This window comes from Eriocheir sinensis, unplaced genomic scaffold (genome assembly GCF_024679095.1).
Source record: "Eriocheir sinensis breed Jianghai 21 unplaced genomic scaffold, ASM2467909v1 Scaffold17, whole genome shotgun sequence".
Lineage (NCBI taxonomy): Eukaryota > Metazoa > Arthropoda > Malacostraca > Decapoda > Varunidae > Eriocheir > Eriocheir sinensis.
Window position 1 is genome coordinate 20001 of NW_026111072.1, and position 12806 is coordinate 32806.

At 45.4% G+C, this 12806-nt stretch overlaps 1 protein-coding gene across 1 annotated transcript; it reads left to right on the forward strand.

The window, feature by feature from the left end:
• The first annotated feature begins 3020 nt into the window (after positions 1 to 3020).
• On the forward strand, positions 3021 to 9086 carry LOC126990508 (UDP-glucuronosyltransferase 1A8-like). The gene is made up of 7 exons (XM_050849106.1): positions 3021 to 3053; positions 3510 to 3710; positions 4728 to 4892; positions 5376 to 5549; positions 6680 to 6893; positions 7347 to 7566; positions 7984 to 9086. Exons 1-7 carry the CDS (start codon positions 3021 to 3023, stop codon positions 8285 to 8287), a joined length of 1311 nt encoding a protein of 436 aa, XP_050705063.1. The 3' UTR covers positions 8288 to 9086.
• Positions 9087 to 12806: the final 3720 nt, after the last annotated feature.

Below are 12806 nucleotides of genomic sequence, written 5' to 3' on the forward strand. Positions count from 1 at the left end.
ACGACAGGTAGGGAGGACGCCGAGGAGGGAACGACAGGTAGGGAGGACGCCGAGGAGGGAACGACAGGTAGAGAGGACGCCGAGGAGGGAACGACAGGTAGAGAGGACGCCGAGGAGGGAACGACAGGTAGAGAGGACGCCGAGGAGGGAACGACAGGTAGAGAGGACGCCGAGGAGGGAACGACAGGTAGAGAGGACGCCGAGGAGGGAACGACAGGTAGGGAGGACGCCGAGGAGGGAACGACAGGTAGGGAGGACGCCGAGGAGGGAACGACAGGTAGAGAGGACGCCGAGGAGGGAACGACAGGTAGGGAGGACGCCGAGGAGGGAACGACAGGTAGAGAGGACGCCGCTACTGTCCACGCGAAACAGTTAAGAGTTATACAAGTTATCCGTGATCGGTCTTCGTGTACGTGTGTTTGTGTGTAAGTTTAGTGTTCTCAGAGCCTTCCACCACCAGTATCGCACCAAAAATAATGATTGATTGATTGATAGTTTAATGTTACAAGTAAACAATAAAGGAGAAGGGAGGAACATGCCATCCCAACCCCCAGGCAGGACAGAGTGTGATTATACAACTAAGGATACATGTGGAGGCAGAACCAGGAAACTAAAAAGATACAATGGTAGGGAACAAGTGCTTAACAAAATAGAGGCCTTGATTTAGTGAGGGCAGTAGACATAAGGGACTGAACATATGAACTACAATCATATATAATGTACCAAGTAACATATTTTTTTTATAACAAAGGAGAAAGCTCAAGGGCACAAAAAAGTAAACAAGAATAAAAAAAAAAGCCCGCTACTCGCTGCTCACCAAAAAATCCAAAGAGGTGGCCGAAAGAGAGGTAATGAATGCTCTTGAAACGTCAATTACAAGTCTTCACAAAGTTTGCTGTTCCTTACATATTGATCAGTTACTTCAAAAGACATCTCTACACTGTCCTTTCCTCTGTCTCCTCTTGTGTACGTGTATAAAGATGAAGACTTAGCCCGAATAGCCTACTGTTACCCGCTTCCGCCTGTCACACCATCAACAATTTCCAAAAGCCGAAAAGGAGATCAGTCGGGTTCTAGTGAGTGTTTCCTTAGGTGCATGGTACAGAGGAAGGGTCAAACTACCATCAGGGTCATAAAACTACCCATGGAAATGCCCCGAACTCCTACGAAAGCCTTGTCAAATATGTATATAGCTACTATCAAGACACCTCTCCACCCGAAATTGACCTCTTTTGGCTACTCTTTTCCAGGGCAGTTCGGCGTCACACCACCACAGGGAGAGATGAAAACACACCACTAACACCGCCACCATGACAGGAACACGCTTGGCGACGCTGCTTTCGATGTTCCTAGTGATTTTGCTCCTCTTAGAACCCGTTGCAAAGGGAGAACGGAAGCAAAGTGGACCTGAAAACCTTGTGAGACCCGAAAGCAGGGAAGGGAGGCAGGGTGAACGGAAGCAAAGTGGACCTGAAAACCTTGTGAGACCCGAAACCAGGGAAGGGAGGCAGGGAGAACATAAGCAAAGTGAACCTGAAAACATTATGAGACCCGAAACGAAGGAAGGGAGGCAGAAGGGAGAGGCCAGGGTGCTTATTCTTCACCCGATCTACGCCGGCAGCCACGAACTTGGTCTGAGAAGGTTCGGGGAGGAGCTGATGAGACGCGGCCACCAGGTAACGCAGGTGAGGTGGCGCAGCAGCAAGACCAGCCAGGTGACTTCGCCCGTCCAGGTGGTGACCCTCAGCCCTAATAACAGTGATCTCAGGTGAGTGCACGAGTAATTTATTTTATTCTATTTCATTTTATTTTATTTTCTTTTGATTTTTTTTTCTTTCTTCATTTATTTATTTATTTGATTATTATTTTTGTTCTTGTTTGTATTTTTTTTTTACACTTAATGAGATATATATTTAATTTTCTTTTCTCTGTCTTTCTTTTTCTTCTTCTCTCTCTCTCTCTCTCTCTCTCTCTCTCTCTCTCTCTCTCTCTCTCTCTCTCTCTCTCTCTCTCTCTCTCTCTCTCTCTCTCTCTCTCTCTCACACACACACACACACACACACACACACACACACACACACACACACACACACACACACACACACACACACACACACACCTCCCCCTACACAAACATACATGCATACATACATACATACATACCCCCTCCCTTCTCCCCTCCCCCCCCCAAAAAAAAACATAATAAAACAAATAAAACAGACAGGTAACCTTTCCAAACACCTGCCCACCAATTACCCTGTCAAGCCTTACCTTTACGAGAGAATGAAATAAAAAGAAAGATGAGAGAGAGAGAGAGAGAGAGAGAGAGAGAGAGAGAGAGAGAGAGAGAGAGAGAGAGAGAGAGAGAGAGATGGCTTTGGGCGTGAGTGGAGAGATGAGGGCGTGGCGGAGGAGGAAGAGGAAGAAGAGGAGGAGGAGGAGGAGGAGAATATTATAATTAATCGTCTTCTCCACATCCTGTTATAATATTTTTTGGGGTTAACACACACACACACACACACACACACACACACACACACACACACACACACACACACACAAACACAAACACACTATTATTATTATTATTATTATTATTATTATTATTATTATTATTATTATTATTATTATTATTGTTATTGTTATTATTATCATTTTCTTTGTTATTATTATCTTTTCGTTGTTTATTCTTTTTTTTTATTTTTTTCCTCTATTTCTTTATTTCTTATCCTCTTATTGCATTATGTATTATCTCGTATTTATTTATTTATTTATTTATTCATACATATAGATTTATTAATACACTTCTCTACACTTACTTATTGCACTATTCATTTATATATATATCTTTATCTATTAATATATATGCTTATCCGTTTATTTATTTATACATATGTATTTACTAATCCTCTTATATGACCTTCCTGTGTGTGTGTGTGTGTGTGTGTGTGTGTGTGTGTGTGTGTGTGTGCAGGTACCCCTACATGCATCGAGACGGGACCTTCCAACCCCCCACAGCCATGCTGTGGGAGAGACCTCGGAGGCTGTGGCAGGTGAGAGAGAGAGAGAGAGAGAGAGAGAGAGAGAGAGAGAGAGATGCTGAGTTATAGCTTTGCAACGTTTGGCTTCTTCTTGTTCTCTTTGTTTCTATTCTTGTTCTTGTTTTTCTTCTTGTTTATGTTGTTGTTCTTCTTCCTCTTGTTTATTTTGATCTTCTTGTTCTTGTTCATCCTCTCGTACAGCATCCCTCTCTTCTCATCTTCTTCTTGTTGTCCTTGTTCTTGTTCTTCTTGTTTTTGCTCTATTTCGTCTTGTTATTCTTCGTTTCCTTGTTCTTGTCCTTGTTCTTCATCTTCAATCCTCCTCCTTATCCTTACCTTAACTCTATTACCTTCTCCACCATGTTCCCTTCAATGTGCGCTTGTTTTTATATTTCCACTGTTTTTTTCTTCTTCTCCCTCCTCCTCCTTCAGTACACCTCCTAACACCCACCTCCTTCCCTCCCTCAGGTTCCCCTCAACGTGTTCTCCGTGGTGGGCGCACACTGCCTCACGCTGCTCGGTGACGCGGCGCTGTTCACACACCTCTACCAGGCTAACTTCACCGTGGCCCTCGTGGACGTGATCGCCAACGAGTGCTCCCTGGCCCTAGCGCACCGCCTCGGCCTGCCCGTCGTCGCCTTCTGGGGTTTTTCCTTCCAGGGGGGCGAGGTGAGTGGGGGAAGGTGCGTAGGTTTTTAGGGGAGACTTTCTTTATGGAGTTTTAAGTAGTGTTACGTCTATTTTCAAGGATAGAGGGATTAGTAGGAGGAATATGCCCTGAATCGTCCAGAGTGGAGACTTTATGGAGTTTTAAGTAGTGTTATGTCTGTTTTCAAGGATAGAGGGGTCAGAGAGGGATTAGTAGGAGGAATATGTCCTGAATCGTCCAGAGTGGTGACTTTCTTTATGGAGTTTTAAGTAGTGTTACGTCTGTTTCCAAGGATAGAGGGGTCAGAGAGGGATTAATAGGAGAAATATGCCCTGAATCGTTCAGAGTGTAATTTTTAAATAGGTTAGTTATGGGGGGAGAGTTGAGCAAGATCAGTTTTTGTCTCTAAGCTTTCCCTCACGACCCTTTCTAGACTAACCTGTTTAAAAATTCCACTCTGTAAGATTCAGGGCATATTCCTCCGACTCGTCCCTCTCTGACTCCACTATCGTTGTCTCTTAGCTTTCCCTCATGACCCTTTCCAGACTAACTTGTTTAAAAATTCCACTCTTGAGGATTCAGTGCATATTCCTCTGACTCGTCCCTCTCTGACTCTACTATCCTTGTCTCTAAGCTTTCCCTCACGACCCTTTCCAGACTAACTTGTTTAAAAATTCCACTCTGAGCGATTCAGGGCATATTCCTCCTCCTCATCCCTCTCTTGACTCCACTATCCTTGAAAACAGACTGCTAACACTCTCTAACACCGTAATGTATTCCAAATCTCCTCTCCTATCCCTTGAAAACAGGCTTAACATTACTGAACTCCCATAAAAAACATCTAATTCCATAACCCAGCTTGAATCTTCTTCCCAATCCCTTACAAACAGACTTAACACAACTAGACACCGCATAAACAGAATCCAATACCACAAAATATCTTAAACCTCCCCATAACCGCATTAAAAAGAATCCAACACCACAACCCGCCTCAAATCCCCCTTTTTAACTCTCTCCCCCGCTTCCCATGTCCCCAGGCGAAGGCTATGGGTGTGTTTCAGTCCCCAGCGATAGTCCCCGCGTTCATGAGTGATGTTGGGGCTGAGATGGGCTTCCGGGAGAGGGTCTGGAATACGTTGATGAGCCTTGCCGAGTCAGCCCTCATCGCCTACCACCGGTCCAACACTGATTACTACATCCAGGTGAGAGAGAGAGAGAGAGAGAGAGAGAGAGAGAGAGAGAGAGAGTAAATAGTATATATGTATCTACGTTTAAATAAAAAATAAGAGAGAGAGAGAGAGAGAGAGAGTTACTGTTTGTCTCATATCCTGGGTTTGTTTCGATATTTATCTCTATGTTTTCATTAAAATTTAACGTTTTTGTGTGTGTGTGTGTGTGTGTGTGTGTGTGTGTGTGTGTGTGTGTGTGTGTCCATATGTCTGTCTCTCTGTCTGCTTATGAACTCTAACTATCTATCTGTTTAACTAACTATCTATCAATCTAACTCACAACCTTTGCAGACTAACTTGTTTAAAAATTCCACTCTGGACGATTCGGGGCATATTCCTCCTCCTCATCCCTCTCTTGACTCCACTATCTACTTGTTTATTTTATTCCACCATCCACATTATCTACTTATTTATTTTATTCCTCTTTCCTCCTCCTCCTCCTCCTCCTCTTCTCAGCGCTTGGCTCCACACGTCCCCTTAAGCCACCAGCTACTGAGGGAGGTCGAGGCGGTGCTGGTCCACTCCCACTGGCTCCTGGACCACGCCAAGCTGATGCCGCCCCACGTACAGTACTTGGGGTGCATCCAGTGTGGGCCCCCTGCACCCCTGCCACACCCCCTGCATGCATGGGTAAGTGGGTAAGGGGGGAGAGCGGGGAGGAAGGGTTGTGAGACGGTGAGGGATGATAGTTTGACGGGGAAGGAGGAAGGAAAGGGGAGGGAAAAGGAAGCGATGGATGGAAGGAACATAGGAGGGAAGGATGTTATAATAGAGAGGAGGAAAAGTAAGAAGGATCGAAGGACTGAGGAAGGAAAAGAAAGGGTGAAGGATTGAAGGAAGGAAGGATATCATAAAAGAGAGAGGAGGAAAAGTTAAGAAAAGGATTGAAGGACTGAGGAAGGGGAGAGAAAAAGAGGGCGAAGGATAGAAGGAACGTAGGAAGGAAGGATATCATAAGAGAGAGAGGAGGAAAAGTAAAGAAAAGGATTGAAGGACTAAGGAAGGAAAGGAAGGAGAGACAAAAAGGGGACGAAGGATAGAAGGAAAATAGGAAGGAAGGATTTCATAAGAGAGAAAGAGAGAGAGAGAGAGAGAGAGAGCCCTTTGCACAGGTGACTAACATAACATCCAATCAGCTGTCACAGGTAAACAAACTCTAATGTTATCAGTACAGGTGTGGTTGATTGCTTGATAGGCCTCTGATTACCGCTCTTTAGTAACCTGATAAGCGCTGACCAGGTATACCCGCAAAGGTGAGTCAGATAGATTCCTTTTTTTTTTTCGTCTTCCTTAGAGATGAAATGTGGTTGGATGTTACCTAAGAGTTATTCACAGTTATCGCTTTTTTTTTTTTTTTTTTTTTTTTTTGTGTGTGTGTGCGTGTGTGTGTGTGTGTGTGTGTGTGTGTGTGTGTGTGTGTGTGTGTGTGTGTGTGTGTGTGTGTGAAGTAAATAACAACACTCGCTTCATTACCGTCTTCTGTTTTTATTTTTTTACTTTTTTTCTTCATCAATGTTTTTTCTTTCATTTTTTTCTTCTTTACTTGCAATACATTCCCTTCTCTCTCTCTCTCTCTCTCTCTCTCTCTCTCTCTCTCTCTCTCGCTCTCTCTCTCTCTCTCTCTCTCTCTCTCTCTCCTCCATTCCCTCACGATCAATCCTTCTTTTCTTCTTCCCTTCAAACTCTTCTCCTTTCCTTCACTCCCTTCTCCTTCCCTCCCTTCCTTCACCCTCAACACCCCTCCCTTCTCTCCTCCACAGATGAACGGGTCAGGGGAAGCGGGGGTCATTCTCTTCTCCCTGGGTTACACGGGGTTCGAGGCGTCAGCTGTGCCGGGCGAGGTCATGGGTGCCTTCCTCAATGCCTTCGCCCGTCTTCAGCAGCGGGTTCTTCTTCGCTTCAACCCCGCGCTGCTGCCCACGACGCCTGATAATGTGATGGTGATGGACTGGCTGCCCCAACATGATATACTGGGTGGGTTGGTGTGGTGTATTGGTGTTGAGAGGTGTTGTGGTGGTGTTGTGGTGCTGTTGGTGGTGGTGGTGGTGGTTCTTCTGCCCCTCTGTCTCCTTCATTGCTGTCTATGTCGCCGGTGTTTCAAGAGAGAGCTCGCGTTGTGGCCCTTCGGTTCTTGTGGTATACGAGTTCGAAGCTGAAAGTCAACTGAGAGCTTCAAGAGAGAACGCCTTGAGGTCTTAATGGTGGTGCTGCTATTGATGGTGGTGGTTCTTCTTCGCCTGTGTCTCGTCCATCACTGTCTCTGTCGCCACTGCTTCAAGAGAGAGTTACTGGGTTCTTCTGGTATGAGTTCGAAGCTGAAAGTCAACTAAGAGCGAGAGAGTAGCAGACAGTGGACATACAGTGACGAAGCAAAAACTATTCCCTTCCCTTCCCCATCCGCTTCACTCTCCTTCCTTCCATCCTCAGGCCACCCCAAAACCGTCCTCTTCGTCTCCCACTGCGGCCAGAGCGGCATGAACGAGGCTGTCTACCACGGCGTCCCTCTGGTGGCCGTGCCGATCTTTGCCGACCAGGGGGACAACGCGAGGAGGGTGGCGGAGCGGGGCCTGGGCGTGGCGGTGGACAAGACGGAGATATCGGAGGAGAGGATCTACTCTGCCATCACGACTGTCCTACGCGACCCTAAGTAATTAAGTTAGGTTAGGTTAGGTTAAGTTAGGTTAGGTTAGGTTAGGTTAAGTTAGGTTAGGTTAGGTTAGGTTAGGTTAGGTTAAGTTAGGTTAGGTTAGGTTAGGTTAGGTTAGGTTAGGTACAGCGAGTTCGAAGGTAAAGTCAACTGCAAGAATTTCAAGAGAGAACATTGAGGTCCATCGCGGCTTCTGGTATGAGTTCGAAGCTGAAAGTCAACTAAGAGCCCCAAGATAAGAAGGTCGAAGAGAGGGAAGTGCATTGAGGTCCTTTACGTCTTCGGGTACTAAAGCGAATTAGGTTAGATGAGGTTAGGTTAGGTTAGGCTAGGTTAGGTTAGGTTAGGTTACACACAAAAAAAGAAAACTCACCCGCTACCTCCTCACGCAAATCCACACCTCTTCTCTCCACTTAGGTACCGCCAGACAGCCAGGAGATTCTCACGACTCTGGAAAGACGAAGTGGAAGCGGGAGAGTCCGGACTGGAGGTGGCTGTGAGGTGGGTCGAGAAAGTCCACAACCATGGCCGCCTCACTCACCTCCGTCTGCCCGGCGCCCACCTCTCCTTCCTCCAGTACTTCGCTATCGACGTCGCGGCCCTGCTGGTGATGGTGGTTCTTCTGCCTCTCTGTCTCGTCCATCACTGTGTCTGTCGCCGCTGCTTCAAGAGAGAGTTATTAGGTTCTTCTGGTATGAGTTCGAAGCTGAAAGTCAACTAAGAGCCCAAGATTAGAAGGTCGAAGAGAGGGAAGCGCATTGAGGTCCTTTGCGTCTTTGGGTTCGGGGAGTTCGAAGGTAAAGTCAACTGCAAGAACTTCAAGAGAGAGTTATTAAGTTCTTCTGGTATGAGTTCGAAGCTGAAAGTCAACTAAGAGCCCAAGATTAGAAGGTCGAAGAGAGGGAAGCGCATTGAGGTCCTTTGCGTCTTCGGGTACAACGAGTTCGAAGGTAAAGTCAACTGCAAGAACAAGAGAGAACATTGAGGTCCATCGCGTCTTCTGGTATGAGTTCGAAGCTGAAAGTCAACTAAGAGCCCAAGATTAGAAGGTCGAAGAGAGGGAAGCGCATTGAGGTCCTTAGCGTCTTTGGGTTCGGGGAGTTCGAAGGTAAAGTCAACTGCAAGAACTTCAAGAGAGAACATTGAGGTCCATCGCGTCTTCTGGTATGAGTTTGAAGCTGAAAGTCAACTAAGACCCCCAAGATTAGAAGGTCGAAGAGAGGGAAGCGCATTGAGATCCTTTGCGTCTTCGGGTACAACGAGTTCGAAGCTGAAAGTTAACTGAGGTCTTACTGGTGGTGGTGCTAGTGGTTCTTCTACCCCTGTACCTCCTCTACCAGTGTCTCTGTCCCCGACGTTTCAAGAGAGAGATTGCATTGAGGTCATTGGTGTCGGGTACGAGTTCGAAGCTCAAAGTCAACTAAGAGTCCAAAGAACAGTAAGTTAACGAGTGGTTGTTATCTACGTGAATGTTTACCCGTATTCAAGTTGTTTGTTTACATTATACGTTTATTTGTGTGTGTGTTTGTTTATCTTTTCTTCATGTCCGTTTTCGTTTTATTCGTGTTTGTTTGTACGTGTTTTTTTTTCTAGTAGTTTGTTGTAATTTGCTGGTTTTTTTTGTATAGCCTATTGAAGAGAGAAACGAAGCATGCATGATATTTTTCTTTTGTATAGGCCTACATGTCGCTCCCTTCCTGCCCCTCAACCCCCTTCCATAATAAGTTCTAGAGTTCGTCATTCCAGGTCCTTGAGGTGCCTTTAAATAATCCTCCTTCTTACTAAATACTCCTATCCCCTAATATGTTCCTCCTCCCACCCTCATTGTTCCTCTCCTCCATTACTAAATCCTTCTCCCCTTCTGTTCCTCCTCCTCCTCCTCTCTGCTAAATCCTCCTCCATTGTATCTTCCTTCTTCCCTTATGCCTCCTCGAAGTCCCTCCTTCTCCTTAATTTCCTCCTCCCACATGTTCCTCCTCTCTCCTTCTTTCCTCCTTTTCTCCCTTGCTAAATCCTTCTCCCTTTCTGTTCCTCCTCCTCCTCTCTGCTAAATCCTCCTCCAATCTTCCTTCTTCCCCTGTATGCCTCCTCGAAGTTCCTCCTCCTCTTTATTTCTCTTCCCGCTCTCTACTAAATTCTCCTCTACAAACCCTCCTATCTAATGTTCCTCCTCCTCCTCTTCGTGTGTTCCGGTGACTCAGCACAACACATCGGCCTTCCTGTGTTGTTTACTTAACGTGCGGACACCGACCTCGACCCCGATCAGGTGGCCTCTGTGACTGGGCGCGAGGAGGCGAAGGGAGGGCGAGGTGATGGAAGGGATGGAAAGGTACGGGAAGGGAGAGTGAAGCAAGGGAAGGGAAGGGATGGGATAGGAAGGGAATGGAATATAAGAGAAGGGAAGGCAAGGAATGGGAAGGGAAGGGAAGGGATGGGATAGGAAGGGAATGGAATATAAGAGAAAAGAAGGCACGGAATGGGAAGGGAAGGGAAGGGATGGGATAGGAAAGGAAGGGAATATAAGAAAAGGGAAGACAAGGGAAAGAAGAGGAAAGAAAAGAAAAAGAAGGAAAGGAAAGGGAAAAATAAGAAATGGGAAGAGGAAGGAGAGAGGAAACATAGAAGAAGGGAAGGAAAGGAAAAAGGAAAGGAAGGGAAAAGGAATATTAAGGAAATTGAATAAACGAGAAGGGAAAGAAAGGGAAGGAAAGGGAAGGGGGATTCAAATTTAGAGAAGGGAAGGAAAGGAAAGATGAAAGGAGGGAAGGGAAGGGAAGGGAATAATTTTAGCTTCGTCACTGTATATCCTCTCTCTCTCTCTCTCTCTCTCTCTCTCTCTCTCTCTCTCTCAACTCATTCCTGCCTTTCCTTTTTCCTTTCCTTCCCTTCTTTAATGTCCCCTCTCTCCTTCCACTTCCCATTTCTTATTTTCCATTTCCTTTCCTTCTTTTTCTTTCCTTTCCTTGCCTTAATTTCCTCTCCTTTCCCTTCTATTTCCTTCTCTTCCATTCCCTTCCCTTCCTTTATCATCCCTTCCCTATTATTCTCTACGATCCTATCCCATCCCTTCCCTTACTCAGTCTCAATCAGTCAGCCAGTCACTCGCTCAATTCTACTACTACTACTACTACTGCTACTACTACTACTACTATCCTAATCTCGACTTATTCCCACGTGGTTCATTTCCTAATAATTTTCTTAATCATATCATACTTACGTTACATGTAGACCTGTTTGAAACTTTGCCTTCTTATCTTTGTTTAATCTATGCCCACCTGTGTCTATATACCCACGTCCGTCTGTGCCAGGTGTGTGTGTGTGTGTGTGTGTGTGTGTCCTTACCTTGTCTTTCCTTCCTTTCCTTCTCTTTCCCTTCCCTTCTCCTCTCTTCCCTTTCCTTCCTTTCCCTTCTCCTCCTTTCCTATATCTGTTTTCTTTCCTTTCCTTCTTTTTCCCTTCCCTTCCCTTCCTTTTCTTTCCTTTCTTTCCCTTTCCCTTCCTTTACCTTTCCTTACCTTACCTTCCCATGCCTTTCCCTTCCCTTTCATTCCCTTTCCTTCCCTTCAAATCCCACCCCTTACCCTTCCTTTCCATTCCTTCTCCTTCCCAACCTCTTTCCTCCATGCCCTTCCTTTGCACTGCCATCCTTTCCTTCCCTCCATTCTCTCTCCTCTCCCTTCCCCTCCCCTCCCCTTCCCTTGCCTTGCCTGCACATGTAAGCGTTATATGCATCAGCTGAGTCAGGCGCCTAATCTGCATAGCTATCTAATGTCAGGATGAATGACGTTTTGTTGGACCCGCACGTGACCGACCCTCGCAACATCGCTCCTCGGGGTGGTGGTCCCAAACGCTTCCAACCCTCACATTAACTATTTCCAAAGGCCAAAAAGAAGGTCAACCGGGTTCCCATGAGAGTTTTTCCTAGTTTCACGTTACAGAGGAAGGATTGAACGACCAGATAGATCATAAAACTACCCTTGGGAATGCACCGAACTCCTACGAAAGCCTTGTCAAATATACTTGGGCGCAGAAGGGTTCAAGAATGGCCTTTGAATGGTTGGTTACAGTAAGATGATGCGTTGAACACGTTAGAAAAGCTGCGTATCATGTGTTTTTATTGTGATAGGCTAAACCCTTCACGTGATTCTTACTAACATATGACCTTGGCTAACATAGTGACAGCATGACGCATTTAGGAGGAGGAGGAGAAGACAGAGGAAGGAGAAGCTAGGATTTCGTAGAGGAAGGTATTAGTGAAGTTGTGTATCTTTATTGCATTCAGAAAGAGGAGGAGAATTAAGGAGAAGGAGGAGGATTTCTTCTTCTTCTACTACTACTACTACTACTACTACTACTACTTCTTCTTCTTCTTCTATTCTTGTTCTTCATCTTGTTCTTCCTGTTCTTGTTCTTTTTGTTCGTCTTATTCTTCTCCTTCCTCCTCCTCCTCTACTTCTTCCTCTTCTACTTCTTCCTCCTCTTCTTCGATCACCTTCTTCTCTTCTTCTTCTTCTATTCTTGTTCTTCATCTTGTTCTACTTGTTCATCTTATTCTTCTCCCTCCTCCTCTACTACTTCTTCTTATTCTTCTTCTTCTTCTTCTATTCCTGTTTTTCATCTTGTTCGTCTTGTTCTCGTTGCTCCTCCTCTTCCTCCTAGCTTCGTCCTCCTCCTCTACTTCTCCTTCCACTTCTTCTTCTTCCTCTGTGGTCAGTTAGTGCAATCCTAGTAAGATAAGCTGCGGAGATTGAGGCGTATACGTTCCTAGTAGTGAGCTAACCCAGTTCTAACCCGTCTTACTAATAGGCTACTGTACTTGCTGGCTTATTGCTTAACGGGATGCTGGACGTCACGATAATGAGAGTTTTCGTAATAATAGGAGGAAATAACACGATAATGAGAGATAGTTTTTAGAAGGAAATAAAAATACGATAATGAGAGATAGTTTTCGTAGAGAGAGAGAGAGAGAGAGAGAGAGAGAGAGAGAGAGAGAGAGAGAAATATACAGAAAGAGGAGAGGAAAGGAGATAAACGAGGAAAAAATAAGGAAGATGAGAGAGAGAGAAAGAAATGGAGATAGAGGAAGGGAAATGAGATAGAGGGAAGGAGATAAACGAAGAAAAAAGAATAATAAGGAAGAGAGAGAGAGAGAGAGAGAGAGAGAGAGAGAGAGAGAGAGAGAGAGAGAGAGAGAGAGAATAAACAGCTGTTGGAGATCGAGGAAAGGGGAAGAGAAGAAG

Bases quoted from the DNA above. Each gene is read 5' to 3' on its own strand.
- LOC126990508 (XM_050849106.1), top strand. From the start codon at position 3,021: ATGCTGTGGGAGAGACCTCGGAGGCTGTGGCAG. The intron at 3,711-4,727 runs GTGAGTGGGGGA...CCATGTCCCCAG, and splicing joins TTTCCTTCCAGGGGGGCGAG to GCGAAGGCTATGGGTGTGTT. The intron at 7,567-7,983 runs GTAATTAAGTTA...CTCTCCACTTAG, and splicing joins ACTGTCCTACGCGACCCTAA to GTACCGCCAGACAGCCAGGA.